This window comes from Electrona antarctica (genome assembly GCF_951216825.1).
Source record: "Electrona antarctica genome assembly, chromosome: 22".
NCBI lineage: Eukaryota > Metazoa > Chordata > Actinopteri > Myctophiformes > Myctophidae > Electrona > Electrona antarctica.
Genome location: NC_136805.1, coordinates 16286377 through 16304165, shown reverse-complemented (window position 1 = coordinate 16304165; position 17789 = coordinate 16286377). Strand labels below are relative to the sequence as shown.

General features: G+C 41.4%; 1 protein-coding gene across 3 annotated transcripts; it reads right to left on the bottom strand.

Annotated features, from left to right (window-relative positions):
* Positions 1-570: 570 nt before the first annotated feature.
* LOC306915657 (ATP-dependent RNA helicase DHX8-like) lies at positions 571-17487 on the bottom strand. 3 transcript variants are annotated; one of them, XM_079493133.1, is made up of 5 exons: positions 17412-17487; positions 11833-11957; positions 2153-2349; positions 1584-1763; positions 571-1235 (listed from the first exon to the last, which is right to left on the bottom strand). In XM_079493133.1, the coding sequence occupies exons 2-5, from the start codon at positions 11923-11925 to the stop codon at positions 1016-1018; spliced, it is 690 nt and encodes a 229-aa protein (XP_079349259.1). In that variant the 5' UTR covers positions 11926-11957; positions 17412-17487; the 3' UTR covers positions 571-1015. The 3 variants fall into 3 exon arrangements, with proteins under 3 accessions (XP_079349259.1, XP_079349260.1, XP_079349258.1); XM_079493134.1 differs by lacking the exon at positions 17412-17487 and adding an exon at positions 15048-15123; XM_079493132.1 differs by lacking the exon at positions 17412-17487 and adding an exon at positions 2588-2712 and having other exon boundaries at positions 572-1235; positions 11833-11949.
* Between the last annotated feature and the right edge of the window lie 302 nt (positions 17488-17789).

The window sequence follows — 17789 nt, the reverse complement described above, 5'->3', positions numbered from 1 at the left end:
GTGTGGAGCGTTGTCCCGGCGTTTTTAGTGAGGGTACTTCCAGCTTCCCTGCGTTGGCTGATCTGAGTGCTCGGGAGGGTTTGTAGGGTTCAATCATGCTTGCAAGATATGGGGGAGCCATACCTTTGGTTGCTTTAAATGCTAGCATCAGAGTTTTGTATTCTGTGCGGGCAGCGACCGGGAGCCAGTGCAGGGAGCGGAGCAGGGGGGAGACATGTGAGAATTTTGGCTGGTTGAAGACCAAGCGACACAACACATGCATATTCAGTAAGGCTTGGCTTGGCTTGCACTTTCAAACTGATGTTCCTTGTCCCAATAGGCTTGTTGTTATGAAAATGGTCTTTACTCTGAAACTTTACTTTGAAGAAAGAAGAAGATAAAACCGGAAATCTCACTCAGTCAGGCTAAGGTATAATGAGAGCAGTTGGTAAAGAAAAGGACCTTGAAGTCAAAAAAATGACTTTCACTGAGAAATTCCATTCACTTTTTATAATTCAGCTTACTGTGGGCACACATGCTGGAACATTTACAATGGGGCTCAATGGCAGATATAGGCACGTCAAAAAGTCACTTTCACCTAGAAACTCCATACACACTTTTTTATGGAAATTGGAAATACTCAAGTAAAGTACAAATACCTCAAAATTGTACTCAAGTACATTACTTAAGTAAAAGTACTTTGCACCACTGCATACATCCATGCAGCTGACCTCCCCATTGGTGGATGTGATCCTGGCAGCCAGCCCAGGTGTGTTCTGGTCCTGTATACCAACACTAACAACTGGAGTTTGATGTTTCATAGAGTATACCTACACTTACAACTGGATACAGTTTCAATTAAAGACAGTATCATTCACTTCAACAAAAGGAAATCAATTATGTCATATTTTATGACCTCAAACATTGTTTAGACAATCAGAAAAAGGGTCAAGAATGTTGTCAGCTGGCAGCTCTCAATATGAACCCCACTGTATGTCCCTGTGGTAAAAACAACAGAGTTGCAAAAGGCAGTTGATCAGCGTCGCCTGAAGGCGCGGGAGATCCTCCAGGCGTTGGGTTCCTCGTAGCGATTATAGAGAGGCTCCAGTTTCTGCATCTTCTTCTGTCGACTGAGGCGCGTCGGGTCGGCGACTCTGTAGAAGGCCGGGGCGAACTCCACCAGCCAGCGTGGGTCAATGGTGGTCACCTCACGCATGTACTCCTTAGTGGTCAGCACCAGCTCATGGTACACTAGCCTGGGAACAGTATCATGTGGAGAGGAATGGGTTGACAATTTATTATGATTCAACCAGAAAAACATCTTTCAAGCAATTAAAAAGGCTACTTGGATTATAGAATGTGGTGGAAAGAAAATGGGGGGGGGACACTACCGAATTAAAGTAGCTATAGACTATTTTGTGTAAAAATCTAAAAACATTTGATGCCAGGTACACCTTGAAACAATCAGGGTACCACTATCTCAACTTAAGTATCTCATAACTTATGTCAACAGACCCAATGTTCAACTAATATTCGTTTTCATCACATTGCATCTTACAAAAACGTAACCAAACCCTCCCAGCAGGGAATGAGCGTAGACTCACCACTCAGGCTGTCGGTTGAAGAGTGTACTAAAAGGGTGGAGGTACACCACCTGCTGGTCTATCAGGGTACGGTAGCCTTCCTGAGGGTGTTTGTGGGCTGCGTTCCTGAAGTAACCGCTGCAGATGGCTTTCTGGACCCGCATGGAAGCTTTCCCACAGGATACCACATCTAGCTTATGTCTGAGAAAGGTGAAGACACATTTGTGTGACTTGCATTCTTCAAGTCACTGTGTAAGGCCTTCTGCTAAATGCTAATCTGAAGGTAACAGATTGAGCTCTGGGGTTCCACCCAGTATGTATGTATTGTCCAATTGTCCCAGAGCGCTCATCATGACCATTTGAGCAGCCATCAGCTGGGTGAAGCTGAATTACCCGAAGGATAAATAAAAGGTCTGCTTTTTGGGGGTAGTAATATAATATATAATTGAGAAATGACTGCTCAATATATGACAATAAGTTTTCCTATAGGCTACTGTATATATATGGTAGGTGGCTCATGGTACCATTGAATTCAAAACAAAAAATGCTTAAATTTCAATTAAACAAGACACATGTCCAGTGTAGGTTACCTGTCCATGATGCTCATCATCTGTTTACGGATGTCCATGGCTCTCTTTAAGGAGCATGCCTGGATACAGTTCTCAAAGCACCAGGGGTTTGCGAACTTGTTGTTTTTCCAGCAGTTGTAGACGGCCAGTAAAGTCAGATGGTCTCCCTCAAGCTGGAAGAACTTGGCTTTCTTCTGGTCAGCCTGGGCTGACTTGTCCTGTAGAAAGAACACCACCGTTTTATTTGTTCCACAGCACATTGGAGCTTTAACAACATTGGCCTTTGGTGTTTTTAATCTTTGCCATGTAATTGAGTAAAAACGTAAGTAAAAACTTCGTCTCAGTTTCAGTAGTAGCTCATTCACAAATTAATCTAGTTAGCATTACTTACAGCTAACACTGGAGGCTAAAGGCAACAGCTAATAGTGGTGTTTATTTTGTATAATTGTGCATTACCTTGGGTCTGTAGAAGATGTTCTGTACAGACAGCATAGACACGATGGTGAGCATCTTTTCACTACAACTCAGATGGACGGACATGATCAACATCTCAGCATTGGCTCCAGAGGGAAATCCGCCATCTGACACGCACGCACACACAAAGGGAGAGAAGGTTAAGCCACTATGAAGTGTATGCACAGGGTGCGGTTGAGAAAGACCTACGGTCATTAATAAACACATGTTGCTGATGTAGTCTACTTTTGGAGAAGATAAGAAAAGTCTTAGAGCATCAGGTTGTCCTATTATAGTCGTTCCCTGCTGGGGAAAATTTGTGCCACTTCCTTCAGGTTATAGACAAGGCGACTGTAAACTGACTGTAAAACTGTAAAAAAAAAAGATGAAAATATAGCCCATGGTATCGGACGCCATACTATAGCATGCCGTTTTTCATCATTTTTGAGGATTTGAAAAAAAATACGAAAATCACGAGACCATGGACTATAGTCCATGGTCTCGGAGTCATTTTCGTCTTTTGTTTTTAATATGTATGGCGTCCGAGACCATGGGCCATAAATTATGAAAAACGAGGATTTGAAGAAAAACGGCGTGCTATAGTATGCCGTCCGAGACCATGGGCTATAGCCCATGGTAGAAAATGATGAAAAACGAGGATTTAAAAAAAAGACGAAAATCACTCGGAGACAATGGGCTATAGTCCATGGTCTGAGTGATTTTCGTCTTTTTTTTTATCCTCAAAAATTATGAAAAACGGCATGCTATAGTATGGCGTCCGATACCATGGGCTATAAATGATGAAAAACGAGGATTTGAAAAAAAGACGAAAATCACTCCGAGACCATGGGCTATAGTCCATGGTCTCAGAGTGATTTTCGTCTTTTTTTTAAACCTAAAAAATGATGAAAAACGGCATGCTATAGTATGGCGTCCGAGACCATAAATGGTAAATGGTGCATTTATATAGCGCCTTTATCCAAGGCGCTTTACATAGATTGTGCATTACATTCACCCATTCACACACACATTCATACACCGATTGCGGCGGAAGCCATGCAAGGTACCAACCAGCACATCGGGAGCAATTTGGGGTTCAGTGTCTTGCCTAAGGACACTTCGACATGTAGACAGGAGGAGCTGGGATTCGAACCGCCGACCCATGGATCATTGGACGACCTGCTCTACCTCCTGAGCCACAGCCACCCCCATGTGCTGACAGCCGACCATGTGCTATAAATGATGAAAAACAAGGATTTGAAAAAAAGATGAAAATCACTCCTGTCTGAGTGATTTTCGTCTTTTTTTTTAATCCTCAAAAATGACGAAAAACGGCATGCTATAGTATGGCATATGAGACCATGGGCTATAAATGATGAAAAACGAGGATTTGAAAAAAAGATGAAAATCACTCCGAGACCATGGGCTATAGTCCATGGTCTCGGAGTGATTTTCGTCCTTTTTTTATCCTCACAAATTATGAAAAATGGCATGCTATAGTATGGCGTCCGAGACCATGGGCTATAAATGATGAAAAACGACTATTTTGTATAATTGTGCATTACCTTGGGTCTGTAGAAGATGTTCTGTACAGAGTGATTTTCGTCTTTTTTTTTATCCTCAAAAATTATGAAAAATGGCATGCTATAGTATGGCGTCCGATACCATGGGCTATAAATGATGAAAAACGAGGATTTGAAAAAAAGACGAAAATCACTCCGAGACCATGGGCTATAGTCCATGGTCTCAGAGTGAAAAACGGCATGCTATAGTATGGCCTCCGAGACCATAAATGGTAAATGGTGCATGTATATAGCGCCTTTATCCAAGGCGCTTTACATAGATTGTGCATTACATTCACCCATTCACACACACATTCATACACCGATTGCGGCGGAGGCCATGCAAGGTACCAACCAGTAACCTGACTCCGCCAGATGGGGGTTAACCAACCAGCACATCGGGAGCAATTTGGGGTTCAGTGTCTTGCCCAAGGACAGTTCGACATGTAGACAGGAGGAGCTGGGATTCGAACCGCCGACCCATGGATCATTGGACGACCTGCTCTACCTCCTGAGCCAAAGCCGCCCCCATGTGCTGACAGCCGACCATGTGCTATAAATGATGAAAAACGAGGATTTGAAAAAAATATGAAATTCACTCCGAGACCACGGGCTGTCTCGGAGTGATTTTCGTCTTTTTTTCAAACCCTCAAAAATTATGAAAACGGCATGCTATAGTATGCTGTCCGAGACCATGGGTTATATTTTGACAATGGGCTATAGTCCATGGTCTATCATTTATCATCATTCATCATCATTTATCATTTATCATCATTCATCATCATTTATCATTCATCATCATTTATCATGTGTCATCATTTATCATCATTTATCATTTATCATCATTTATCATTTATCATCATTTAATGGACCTGTAAATTACAACAAAACAAAGGCACTGGTGTGGTACTCCTGGTTTACCAGAACGGGGTTCAAGTCCCTGCAGTGCTCGGCTCAATTTGTTGTATTTAAATGGTTTATTTTAATTTTCTGCTCATTGTGTGACGAAAAAGCGTGACGAAAAAGCATGACGAAAAAGCGTGACGAAAATCCTCAAAAATGATCAAAAACGGCATGCTATAGTATGCCGTCTGATATGGGCTATAGCCCATGGTCAAAAATGATGAAAAACGAGGATTTGAGAAAAAGACGAAAATCACTCCGAGACCATGGGCTATAGTCCATGGTCTCGAGTGATTTTAGTATTTTTTTCAAATCCTCAAAGATGATGAAAAACGGCGTGCTATAGTATGCCGTCTGAGATGGGCTATAGCCCATGGTCAAAAATGATGAAAAACGAGGATTTGAGAAAAAGACAAAAATCACTCCGAGACCATGGGCTATAGTCCATTTACCATTCATCATCATTTATCATTTATCATCATTTATCATGTGTCATCATTTATCATCATTTAATGGACCTGTAAATTACAACAAAACAAAGGCACTGGTGTGGTACTCCTGGTTTACCAGAACGGGGTTCAAGTCCCTGCAGTGCTCGGCTCAATTTGTTGTATTTAAATGGTTTATTTAAATTTTCTGCTCATTGTGTGACGAAAAAGCGTGACGAAAAAGCGTGACGAAAAAGCATGACGAAAAAGCGTGACGAAAATCCTCAAAAATGATCAAAAACAGCGTGCTATAGTATGCCGTCCGAGATGGGCTATAGACCATGGTCAAAAATGATGAAAAACAAGGATTTGAGAAAAAGACGAAAATCACTCCGAGACCATGGGCTATAGTCCATGGTCTCGAGTGATTTTAGTATTTTTTTCAAATCCTCAAAGATGATGAAAAACGGCGTGCTATAGTATGCCGTCTGAGATGGGCTATAGCCCATGGTCAAAAATGATGAAAAACGAGGATTTGAGAAAAAGACAAAAATCACTCCGAGACCATGGGCTATAGTCCATTTACCATTCATCATCATTTATCATTTATCATCATTTATCATGTGTCATCATTTATCATCATTTATCATCATTTAATGGACCTGTAAATTACAACAAAACAAAGGCACTGGTGTGGTACTCCTGGTTTACCAGAACGGGGTTCAAGTCCCTGCAGTGCTCGGCTCAATTTGTTGTATTTAAATGGTTTATTTTAATTTTCTGCTCATTGTGTGACGAAAAAGCGTGAAGAAAAAGCGTGACGAAAAAGCATGACGAAAAAGCGTGACGAAAATCCTCAAAAATGATCAAAAACAGCGTGCTATAGTATGCCGTCCGAGATGGGCTATAGACCATGGTCAAAAATGATGAAAAACAAGGATTTGAGAAAAAGACGAAAATCACTCCGAGACCATGGGCTATAGTCCATTGTCTCGAGTGATTTTCGTCTTTTTTTCAAATCCTCAAAAATGATGAAAAACGGAGTACTATAGTATGCCGTCTGAGATGGGCTATAGCCCATGGTAAAAAATTATGAAAAACAAGGATTTGAGAAAAAGACGAAAATCACTCCGAGACCATGGGCTATGTCCATTGTCTCGAGTGATTTTCGTCTTTTTTTCAAATCCTCAAAAATGATGGAAAACGGCATGCTATAGTATGCCGTCCGAGACCATGGGCTATAGCCCATTGTCTCGAGTGATTTTAGTCTTTTTTTCGAATCCTCAAAAATGATGAAAAACGGCGTGCTATAGTATGCCGTCTGAGATGGGCTATAGCCCATGGTCAAAAATGATGAAAAACGAGGATTTGAGAAAAAGACAAAAATCACTCCGAGACCATGGGCTATAGTGCATTGTCTCTAGTGATTTTAGTCTTTTTTTCAAATCCTCAAAGATGATGAAAAACGGCGTGCTATAGTATGCCGTCTGAGATGGGCTATAGCCCATGGTCAAAAATGATGAAAAACGAGGATTTGAGAAAAAGACGAAAATCACTCCGAGACCATGGGCTATAGTCCATTGTCTCGAGTGATTTTCGTATTTTTTTCAAATCCTCAAAAATGATGAAAAACGGAGTACTATAGTATGCCGTCTGAGATGGGCTATAGCCCATGGTCAAAAATTATGAAAAACAAGGATTTGAGAAAAAGACGAAAATCACTCCGAGACCATGGGCTATGTCCATTGTCTCGAGTGATTTTCGTCTTTTTTTCAAATCCTCAAAAATGATGGAAAACGGCATGCTATAGTATGCCGTCCGAGACCATGGGCTATAGCCCATGGTCAAAAATGATGAAAAACGAGGATTTGAGAAAAAGACAAAAATCACTCCGAGACCATGGGCTATAGTGCATTGTCTCTAGTGATTTTAGTCTTTTTTTCAAATCCTCAAAGATGATGAAAAACAGCGTGCTATAGTATGCCGTCTGAGATGGGCTATAGCCCATGGTCAAAAATGATGAAAAACGAGGATTTGAGAAAAAGACGAAAATCACTCCGAGACCATGGGCTATGTCCATTGTCTCGAGTGATTTTCGTCTTTTTTTCAAATCCTCAAAAATGATGGAAAACGGCATGCTATAGTATGCCGTCCGAGACCATGGGCTATAGCCCATTGTCTCGAGTGATTTTAGTCTTTTTTTCGAATCCTCAAAAATGATGAAAAACGGCGTGCTATAGTATGCCGTCTGAGATGGGCTATAGCCCATGGTCAAAAATGATGAAAAACGAGGATTTGAGAAAAAGACGAAAATCACTCCGAGACCATGGGCTATAGTCCATTGTCTCGAGTGATTTTCGTCTTTTTTTCAAATCCTCAAAAATGATGAAAAACGGAGTACTATAGTATGCCGTCTGAGATGGGCTATAGCCCATGGTCAAAAATTATGAAAAACAAGGATTTGAGAAAAAGACGAAAATCACTCCGAGACCATGGGCTATGTCCATTGTCTCGAGTGATTTTCGTCTTTTTTTCAAATCCTCAAAAATGATGGAAAAAGGCATGCTATAGTATGCCGTCCGAGACCATGGGCTATAGCCCATTGTCTCGAGTGATTTTAGTATTTTTTTCGAATCCTCAAAAATGATGAAAAACGGCGTGCTATAGTATGCCGTCTGAGATGGGCTATAGCCCATGGTCAAAAATGATGAAAAACGAGGATTTGAGAAAAAGACGAAAATCACTCCGAGACCATGGGCTATGTCCATTGTCTCGAGTGATTTTCGTCTTTTTTTCAAATCCTCAAAAATGATGGAAAACGGCATGCTATAGTATGCCGTCCGAGACCATGGGCTATAGCCCATTGTCTCGAGTGATTTTAGTCTTTTTTTCGAATCCTCAAAAATGATGAAAAACGGCGTGCTATAGTATGCCGTCTGAGATGGGCTATAGCCCATGGTCAAAAATGATGAAAAACGAGGATTTGAGAAAAAGACAAAAATCACTCCGAGACCATGGGCTATAGTCCATTTACCATTCATCATCATTTATCATTTATCATCATTTATCATGTGTCATCATTTATCATCATTTATCATCATTTAATGGACCTGTAAATTACAACAAAACAAAGGCACTGGTGTGGTACTCCTGGTTTACCAGAACGGGGTTCAAGTCCCTGCAGTGCTCGGCTCAATTTGTTGTATTTAAATGGTTTATTTTAATTTTCTGCTCATTGTGTGACGAAAAAGCGTGAAGAAAAAGCGTGACGAAAAAGCATGACGAAAAAGCGTGACGAAAATCCTCAAAAATGATCAAAAACAGCGTGCTATAGTATGCCGTCCGAGATGGGCTATAGACCATGGTCAAAAATGATGAAAAACAAGGATTTGAGAAAAAGACGAAAATCACTCCGAGACCATGGGCTATAGTCCATTGTCTCGAGTGATTTTCGTCTTTTTTTCAAATCCTCAAAAATGATGAAAAACGGAGTACTATAGTATGCCGTCTGAGATGGGCTATAGCCCATGGTAAAAAATTATGAAAAACAAGGATTTGAGAAAAAGACGAAAATCACTCCGAGACCATGGGCTATGTCCATTGTCTCGAGTGATTTTCGTCTTTTTTTCAAATCCTCAAAAATGATGGAAAACGGCATGCTATAGTATGCCGTCCGAGACCATGGGCTATAGCCCATTGTCTCGAGTGATTTTAGTCTTTTTTTCGAATCCTCAAAAATGATGAAAAACGGCGTGCTATAGTATGCCGTCTGAGATGGGCTATAGCCCATGGTCAAAAATGATGAAAAACGAGGATTTGAGAAAAAGACAAAAATCACTCCGAGACCATGGGCTATAGTGCATTGTCTCTAGTGATTTTAGTCTTTTTTTCAAATCCTCAAAGATGATGAAAAACGGCGTGCTATAGTATGCCGTCTGAGATGGGCTATAGCCCATGGTCAAAAATGATGAAAAACGAGGATTTGAGAAAAAGACGAAAATCACTCCGAGACCATGGGCTATAGTCCATTGTCTCGAGTGATTTTCGTATTTTTTTCAAATCCTCAAAAATGATGAAAAACGGAGTACTATAGTATGCCGTCTGAGATGGGCTATAGCCCATGGTCAAAAATTATGAAAAACAAGGATTTGAGAAAAAGACGAAAATCACTCCGAGACCATGGGCTATGTCCATTGTCTCGAGTGATTTTCGTCTTTTTTTCAAATCCTCAAAAATGATGGAAAACGGCATGCTATAGTATGCCGTCCGAGACCATGGGCTATAGCCCATGGTCAAAAATGATGAAAAACGAGGATTTGAGAAAAAGACAAAAATCACTCCGAGACCATGGGCTATAGTGCATTGTCTCTAGTGATTTTAGTCTTTTTTTCAAATCCTCAAAGATGATGAAAAACAGCGTGCTATAGTATGCCGTCTGAGATGGGCTATAGCCCATGGTCAAAAATGATGAAAAACGAGGATTTGAGAAAAAGACGAAAATCACTCCGAGACCATGGGCTATGTCCATTGTCTCGAGTGATTTTCGTCTTTTTTTCAAATCCTCAAAAATGATGGAAAACGGCATGCTATAGTATGCCGTCCGAGACCATGGGCTATAGCCCATTGTCTCGAGTGATTTTAGTCTTTTTTTCGAATCCTCAAAAATGATGAAAAACGGCGTGCTATAGTATGCCGTCTGAGATGGGCTATAGCCCATGGTCAAAAATGATGAAAAACGAGGATTTGAGAAAAAGACGAAAATCACTCCGAGACCATGGGCTATAGTCCATTGTCTCGAGTGATTTTCGTCTTTTTTTCAAATCCTCAAAAATGATGAAAAACGGAGTACTATAGTATGCCGTCTGAGATGGGCTATAGCCCATGGTCAAAAATTATGAAAAACAAGGATTTGAGAAAAAGACGAAAATCACTCCGAGACCATGGGCTATGTCCATTGTCTCGAGTGATTTTCGTCTTTTTTTCAAATCCTCAAAAATGATGGAAAAAGGCATGCTATAGTATGCCGTCCGAGACCATGGGCTATAGCCCATTGTCTCGAGTGATTTTAGTCTTTTTTTCGAATCCTCAAAAATGATGAAAAACGGCGTGCTATAGTATGCCGTCTGAGATGGGCTATAGCCCATGGTCAAAAATGATGAAAAACGAGGATTTGAGAAAAAGACGAAAATCACTCCGAGACCATGGGCTATGTCCATTGTCTCGAGTGATTTTCGTCTTTTTTTCAAATCCTCAAAAATGATGGAAAACGGCATGCTATAGTATGCCGTCCGAGACCATGGGCTATAGCCCATTGTCTCGAGTGATTTTAGTCTTTTTTTCGAATCCTCAAAAATGATGAAAAACGGCGTGCTATAGTATGCCGTCTGAGATGGGCTATAGCCCATGGTCAAAAATGATGAAAAACGAGGATTTGAGAAAAAGACGAAAATCACTCCGAGACCATGGGCTATAGTCCATTGTCTCGAGTGATTTTCGTCTTTTTTTCAAATCCTCAAAAATGATGAAAAACGGAGTACTATAGTATGCCGTCTGAGATGGGCTATAGCCCATGGTCAAAAATTATGAAAAACAAGGATTTGAGAAAAAGACGAAAATCACTCCGAGACCATGGGCTATGTCCATTGTCTCGAGTGATTTTCGTCTTTTTTTCAAATCCTCAAAAATGATGGAAAACGGCATGCTATAGTATGCCGTCCGAGACCATGGGCTATAGCCCATTGTCTCGAGTGATTTTAGTCTTTTTTTCGAATCCTCAAAAATGATGAAAAACGGCGTGCTATAGTATGCCGTCTGAGATGGGCTATAGCCCATGGTCAAAAATGATGAAAAACGAGGATTTGAGAAAAAGACAAAAATCACTCCGAGACCATGGGCTATAGTGCATTGTCTCTAGTGATTTTAGTCTTTTTTTCAAATCCTCAAAGATGATGAAAAACGGCGTGCTATAGTATGCCGTCTGAGATGGGCTATAGCCCATGGTCAAAAATGATGAAAAACGAGGATTTGAGAAAAAGACGAAAATCACTCCGAGACCATGGGCTATAGTCCATGGTCTCGGAGTGATTTTCGTCTTTTTTTTAATCCTCAAAAATGATGAAAAACGGCATGCTATAGTATGGCGTATGAGACCATGGGCTATAAATGATGAAAAACAAGGATTTGAAAAAAAGACGAAAATCACTCCGAGACCATGGGCTATAGTCCATGGTCTCTGAGTGATTTACGTCCTTTTTTCATCCTCAAAAATGATGAAAAATGGCATGCTATAGTATGGCGTCCGAGACCATGGGCTATAAATGATGAAAAACGATTATTTTGTATAATTGTGCATTACCTTGGGTCTGTAGAAGATGTTCTGTACAGACAGCATAGACACGATGGTGAGCATCTCTTCACTACAACGCAGATGGACGGACATGATCAACATCTTAGCATTGGCTCCAGAGGGAACTCCACCATCTGACACACACACACACACACACACACACACACACACACACACACACACACACACACACACACACACACACACACACACACACACACACACACACAGGGAGAGAAAGTTAAGCCACTATGAAGTGTATGCACAGGGTGCAGTTGGGAAAGACCTACGGTCATTAATAAACACATGTTGCTGATGTAGTCTACTTTTGGAGAAGATAAGAAAAGTCTTAGAGCTTCAGGTTGTCCCATTATAGTCGTTCCCTGCTGGGGAAAATTTGTGCCACTTCCTTCAGGTTATAGACAAGGCGACTGTAATCTGACTGTAAAACTGTAAAACTGTAAAACTTGAAAAAAAAGATGAAACTAGGCACAGGTCTCCACCAGGAGGATAGGAGTGTGTGTGTGATGTTTGGCAAAATGTTTAGGAGCAATATAAACGAGTGTGTGTGTGTGTGTGTGTGTGTGTGTGTGTGTGTGTGTGTGTGTGTGTGTGTGTGTGAGACACGGCTTGGCCTGTTGTAGCGCCACCATGAGGCTGATTTGAAAACTGTCAAGTGGCATTTCTTCTAAAGCCTAGTGGGAATATGCATGCAGTTTCACCACAATCGGACGCTGCGTTGAGTAGTTGTGGCGATTTGTACAAAACGGGTACAAAGCGGGCTACTCCTGAAAAGTTTAGAAGCCAATCGTAGCCAATGAGGGTGGATTATGAGAAATCAAACAAACCCGTCTTGATCACATGAATATGGACTATGCATGTATACCGATTTGCGTGAAATTTGGATAAAATCTGAAGGAGTAATATTAGAAAATGTGTTTTACATATGTCGGCCTCCTGGTGGCGCTATAAAGAGCAGATGTGAAAAATTCCAGGCAAAGGTTTTTCCTTGGCCTCTAGGGAGTTGGCATACAAAGTTTGCCAACTCAGTTTGCAGTTAGAGGTAAAAACACTTTTCGGCCACCATGAGGCTGAGTTGAAAATGTTCATGTGGCATTTCTTCCTCGGCCTAGTGGGAATGTGCGTGCACAATTTCACGGAAATCACACGATGTGTTCATGATTTGCAGCATTTTGTTTGAAACTGAGCACTCCTGCGAACTTTGGAAGCCAATCTTAGCCACTCAGGATGGAGTCTGAGAAATCTGAAAGACCCGTTTTGTTGAATGGCTCTAGAGAGACTGTGTACCAATTTGCGTGATGTTTGGACAAAATCTGTAGGTGTACTGTCCAAAAACTTGTTTTGCACAAAGCGGCCTCCTGGTGGTGCTATAACAGGCCGTTCTGGAAATTTTGGGGCAGAGGTTCATCGTTGGCATCCAGGGAGTGTGTGTGCAAAATTTGGCATCGACCGGGTTAACGGTGCCGGAGATTAGCTGTTCACAGACGGAAGGACGGACGGACACACACACACACACACACACACACACACGGACGGACGGACGGACGGAGTGCAAAACATACTCTCTCCCCATGCCTTCGGCCTGGTGGAGACAAATATAGCCCATGGTATCGGACGCCATACTATAGCATGCCGTTTTTCATCATTTTTGAGGATTTGAAAAAAAGACGAAAATCACTCCGAGACCATGGACTATAGTCCATGGTCTCTGAGTCATTTTCGTCTTTTGTTTTTAATATGTATGGCGTCCGAGACCATGGGCTATAAATGATGAAAAACGAGGATTTGAAGAAAAACGGCGTGCTATAGTATGCCGTCCGAGACCATGGGCTATAGCCCATGGTAGAAAATGAAAAACAAGGATTTGAAAAAAAGACGAAAATCACTCTGAGACAATGGGCTATAGTCCATGGTCTGAGTGATTTTCGTCTTTTTTTTTATCCTCAAAAATGATGAAAAACGGCATGCTATAGTATGGCGTCCGAGACCATAAATGGTAAATGGTAAATGGTGCATTTATATAGCGCCTTTATCCAAGGCGCTTTACATAGATGTGCATCTATGTGCATTACATTCACCCATTCACACACACATTCATACACCGATGCCTTTCCAGGCATGAAAAACGCGCATCGTCGCGTTTTGGCCTTTCCAGGCATGAAAAACGCGCATCGTCACGTTTTGGCCTTTCCAGGCGCAAATGCGCGTTTTTCATGGCTGAAAATGCCAAAACGCGCGCACGCGCGTTTTTCATGCCTGGAAATGCCAAAACGCACGCATGCGCGTTTTTCATGCCTGGAAATGCCAAAACGCGCGCATGCGTGTTTTTCATGGCTGGAAATGACAAAACAGGCTGAAATATATAATCCATTGGTTTCTGTTGTGTGTGAACAATAATAGTAATTCAAAGCAGTTGTCCTCAAAACCACACCTCCAGTCGCTGTCATAAGAACGGGAGGTGCGCTCATGATCACGGCAGCAGAGCCTGTTTGTCCATGGCTGCACGCGCACCTGCAGCCCATCAAGTATAATTTATGCTTCGTCCCGCGATGGTGAGCTTGTATATCAGCTGTTCTCTGTGCGCAATACTGTTGCGCTTTGAAGTATAAATGTCTCCTAGGGTGCACCGCACTAGACAACTCACAAGAGGAGGTTGAACTGAAACCAGCGCTCCCCAAAACAACAGGCCCAAACAATGTTTGTAAACAAATAATTGGTCTATAGGAGCGTTTTTAGAGAAATGTCAAGTGGCATTTCTTCCTCAGCCTAGTGGGAATATGTCTGCACAGTTGCACCGTAATCGGACGCTGTGTTAATGGTTTGCAGCATTTTGTAAAAAACAAGCCACTCCTGAAAAAGCCAATCTCAGCCAATCAGGATGGAATATGAGAAATCAAACAGACCCGTCTTGATCACATGACTATAGAGATCATGAGAACCGATTTGCGTGAGATTAGCATCAAATCTGAAGGAGTAATATCAAAAAATGAGTTTTATAAAAGTCTGCCTCCTGGTAGCACTATAAAGAGCAGAAATGCAGGTCAAAGGTTTTCCCTTGGCCTCTAGGGAGTGTACAAAGTTTTACAGGTGCAGTTATAGGTAAAAGCATGAATGGGCCAGTTATAGTGCCACCATGAGGCTGATGTGAAAATCTTCAACTGGCATTTACCTTGGCCTAGTGGGAATGTGCATGCAAAATGTACCTCAAATTGTGGAAAAGTGGGGCAGAGGTTCGTCATTGGCATCCAGGGAGAGTGTATACACAGTTTGGCATCGGACGGGCAAACGGTGCTGGAGATTAGCTGTACACAGACGTACGTACGTACGGACAGACACACACGGACAAACGGACGGAGTTCAAAACATACTCTGGTGGAGACAATAATGTAATTAATGACAAACATTTTGTGGAAACCATTCTTATAGTTGTTGTAGATCCAATTCACACGTAATAAAAGTGAACAACATTTCCCCCCCCCCCCCCCCCCCCCCTCCTCAGATGTTTATCCAAAAAACTAAACAAAATACAACACATGGGTACCCGAGGCTAACCTGAATGTGGTGGGGGGAGGGGAGAGGAGTAAATGGGGGAGGGTGGGGGCGGTAGGTATAGTGAGGGTCTTATGATCCATTCATAAATCATAAATATGCACCGGCAAAATGTCTGGGGTCATAAATCACTCTACTACACCAGTCAGTCAAACGCACGCACATGAACTCAACGCGGTGGATGTGTGTATTATACATTAGCCTACTACTAGTCTTTGTCAATAATTTACACTTGCGGCTTTGTGCTGTAGTTTGAGTGGCACCTGCATGTTTCCGCGGGGGAGCGGCGTTCTGACGGCGCATTAATTTCTAAAGACAGGAAACATCAGGCCAGTCATTTTTGATTATGGTGCTTGTTAGTACCTGCCTGTCTGCACCGTGTTTTCTGGGGTGAGCTCCTCTTAGATTATCAATCTGTTGCATGTAGAATTGATTCATTTTCATCCAATGTTTTTTTAAATTTTGCACCTTGGACGTCTGATGTTTTACTTAAGTAAAAGTTGCGGCTTTAGCTGTACTCTGATACAGCTAAAGTAAAGATTTTACTTCAGTAAAAATAAAGCGTCAAAATATATGTGCACTGCAGTATACTGTAGTGGAAGTACTATAAATTTGAAAATAGCAGATCTACAAGTGATGCCGTTCTGAGCTTGTAGATCGGCTGTTAGATTATGTATAAAACAGGGGTAATGTGGTTGATGCATGTTTTGTATACTGATTCAAATCTACAAAGTAAGACATACAAATTTGACATGTTTGAGATGTAGGCTAGTATCATAAAGTAAAGTAAAGTACCAAGTTGTACTTAAGTACAGTACTTGAGTAAATTACTTTCCACAATCTTCTTGTTTATATATTATTACAGTATTTTACTGTCTACCTGTGTTCCAGGGACAGCTCCCCTTAGATTATGTTTTTTGTAGAATGTATTCATTTTCATTCATGCTTTTTGCAGATTGACATTATTCCTGTGTCAATCAACATAGTCTGTCGCCCAAACAGACTTTCGGATAAAGATCTCGCTGAATACAAATGATTTGTAACTAAGCATAGATAGTGGCATGAAAAGTGATCAATCACCCCAGAAACTGTGTTAAACATTGGTTTTCAAAGTGTGTGGGGGGGGGGGGGGGGGGGGGGGGGGGCATGATGACTCAGACGAGTTTTGAGCTTATACATCTTCTGACATTGGATACTGGGCACTTTCACGAAGTGGGTACGATAATAGAAATAGAATATATGTATCAAACTGTAGTTGTGTCAACTCATGATGAGAACATTTCACACAGAATGCAAATATTAGGCTACACGTTTCACTGGAGAGAGAGAGAGAGAGAGAGAGAGAGAGAGGGAGAGAGAGAGAGACCTTAGACCTTTTCGAACCGAAAGTGAATCATCTCGGTAGCCTACTAATAATCATATTTCATGAAAATCTTTTTTAGCTTGACCTTCACTTTGACCTTGAAATTTGGACGTAATAACTTTAGGGTTCCCCATGAGGGTCTATTTGGTTCTAAACTTTTGTAAGCTCCTGTGTTAAATTAACATTGATACGTTTCCTAGAGAGAGAAATAATAAATAAATAAACATTTGTATGAAAATGGAGATCCGTCCGTGGCCTAATGCATATCAAACTGAGGGTCCTTGAAATTGAAAAGGTTTATAATTACTGGTCTAAAGAATTGATCTCAGGATTAGCAGGGATTTGTTACACATCACATAATCTCACAATCTTTGACAATTTACTTCTATTCCTAGTCGCAAGAAGGCCACCCAAGTCATAAACAGTTAGTATGAATCTTTTGTACCCAAACTGTAGTCGAGAATACGTAACTCTACATTAGCCTATAGCCTACTTAGGGATCGTTGCACTTGCACAGTCAGCCTGCTTGAAAGCATAGTTTACAAACCTGAAATAAAAGTGTGCAGTCAGTGAGCACAGGGGTGCACGGAAGGGAGCACAAAGGCTCACTCACATCTCAGGGCTTTCATTCCAAAAGAAAGGTGGATTTGCTTACAAATGCAGCAGAGATGTTCCTCCGTGCTACTTCTGTTTTGTTGTGTTCTCTCTGTATTCCCACTCCAGAGGTATGTTGTTTCAGTCCTCTGACAGCAGAGGGCAGTATTCAACCAATAATAAAAGAAAATCATGTGGCGCCGCAGGCACCCTATATGAAAATATTTAGAGCCAGAGACCCCCATATGAAGATTAGTGTTGTTCAAGAATGTGTTAGTCAAAAATAGCTGGTCTAGAACATTTGCTATAATTTCAAAATTAAAATGCCATGTGAGCTTGTAGATCAGCTAATTATTGAATAGCTATAGCCCCCCACCACCACCACCACCACCACCACCACCACCACCAAGGACCCCACTTTGAGAACCACTTGTGTGCA

What these genes read in the sequence shown, in the direction of transcription:
- LOC306915657 (XM_079493133.1), bottom strand. Translation starts at nt 11,925, where the DNA reads ATGTTGATCATGTCCGTCCATCTGCGTTGTAGTGAAGAGATGCTCACC. An exon ending in ACATCTTCTACAGACCCAAG is followed by an intron (nt 2,350 to 11,832) that starts GTAATGCACAAT and finishes TTCTTTCTACAG; the next exon opens with GACAAGTCAGCCCAGGCTGA. An exon ending in ATGATGAGCATCATGGACAG is followed by an intron (nt 1,764 to 2,152) that starts GTAACCTACACT and finishes CACCTTTCTCAG; the next exon opens with ACATAAGCTAGATGTGGTAT.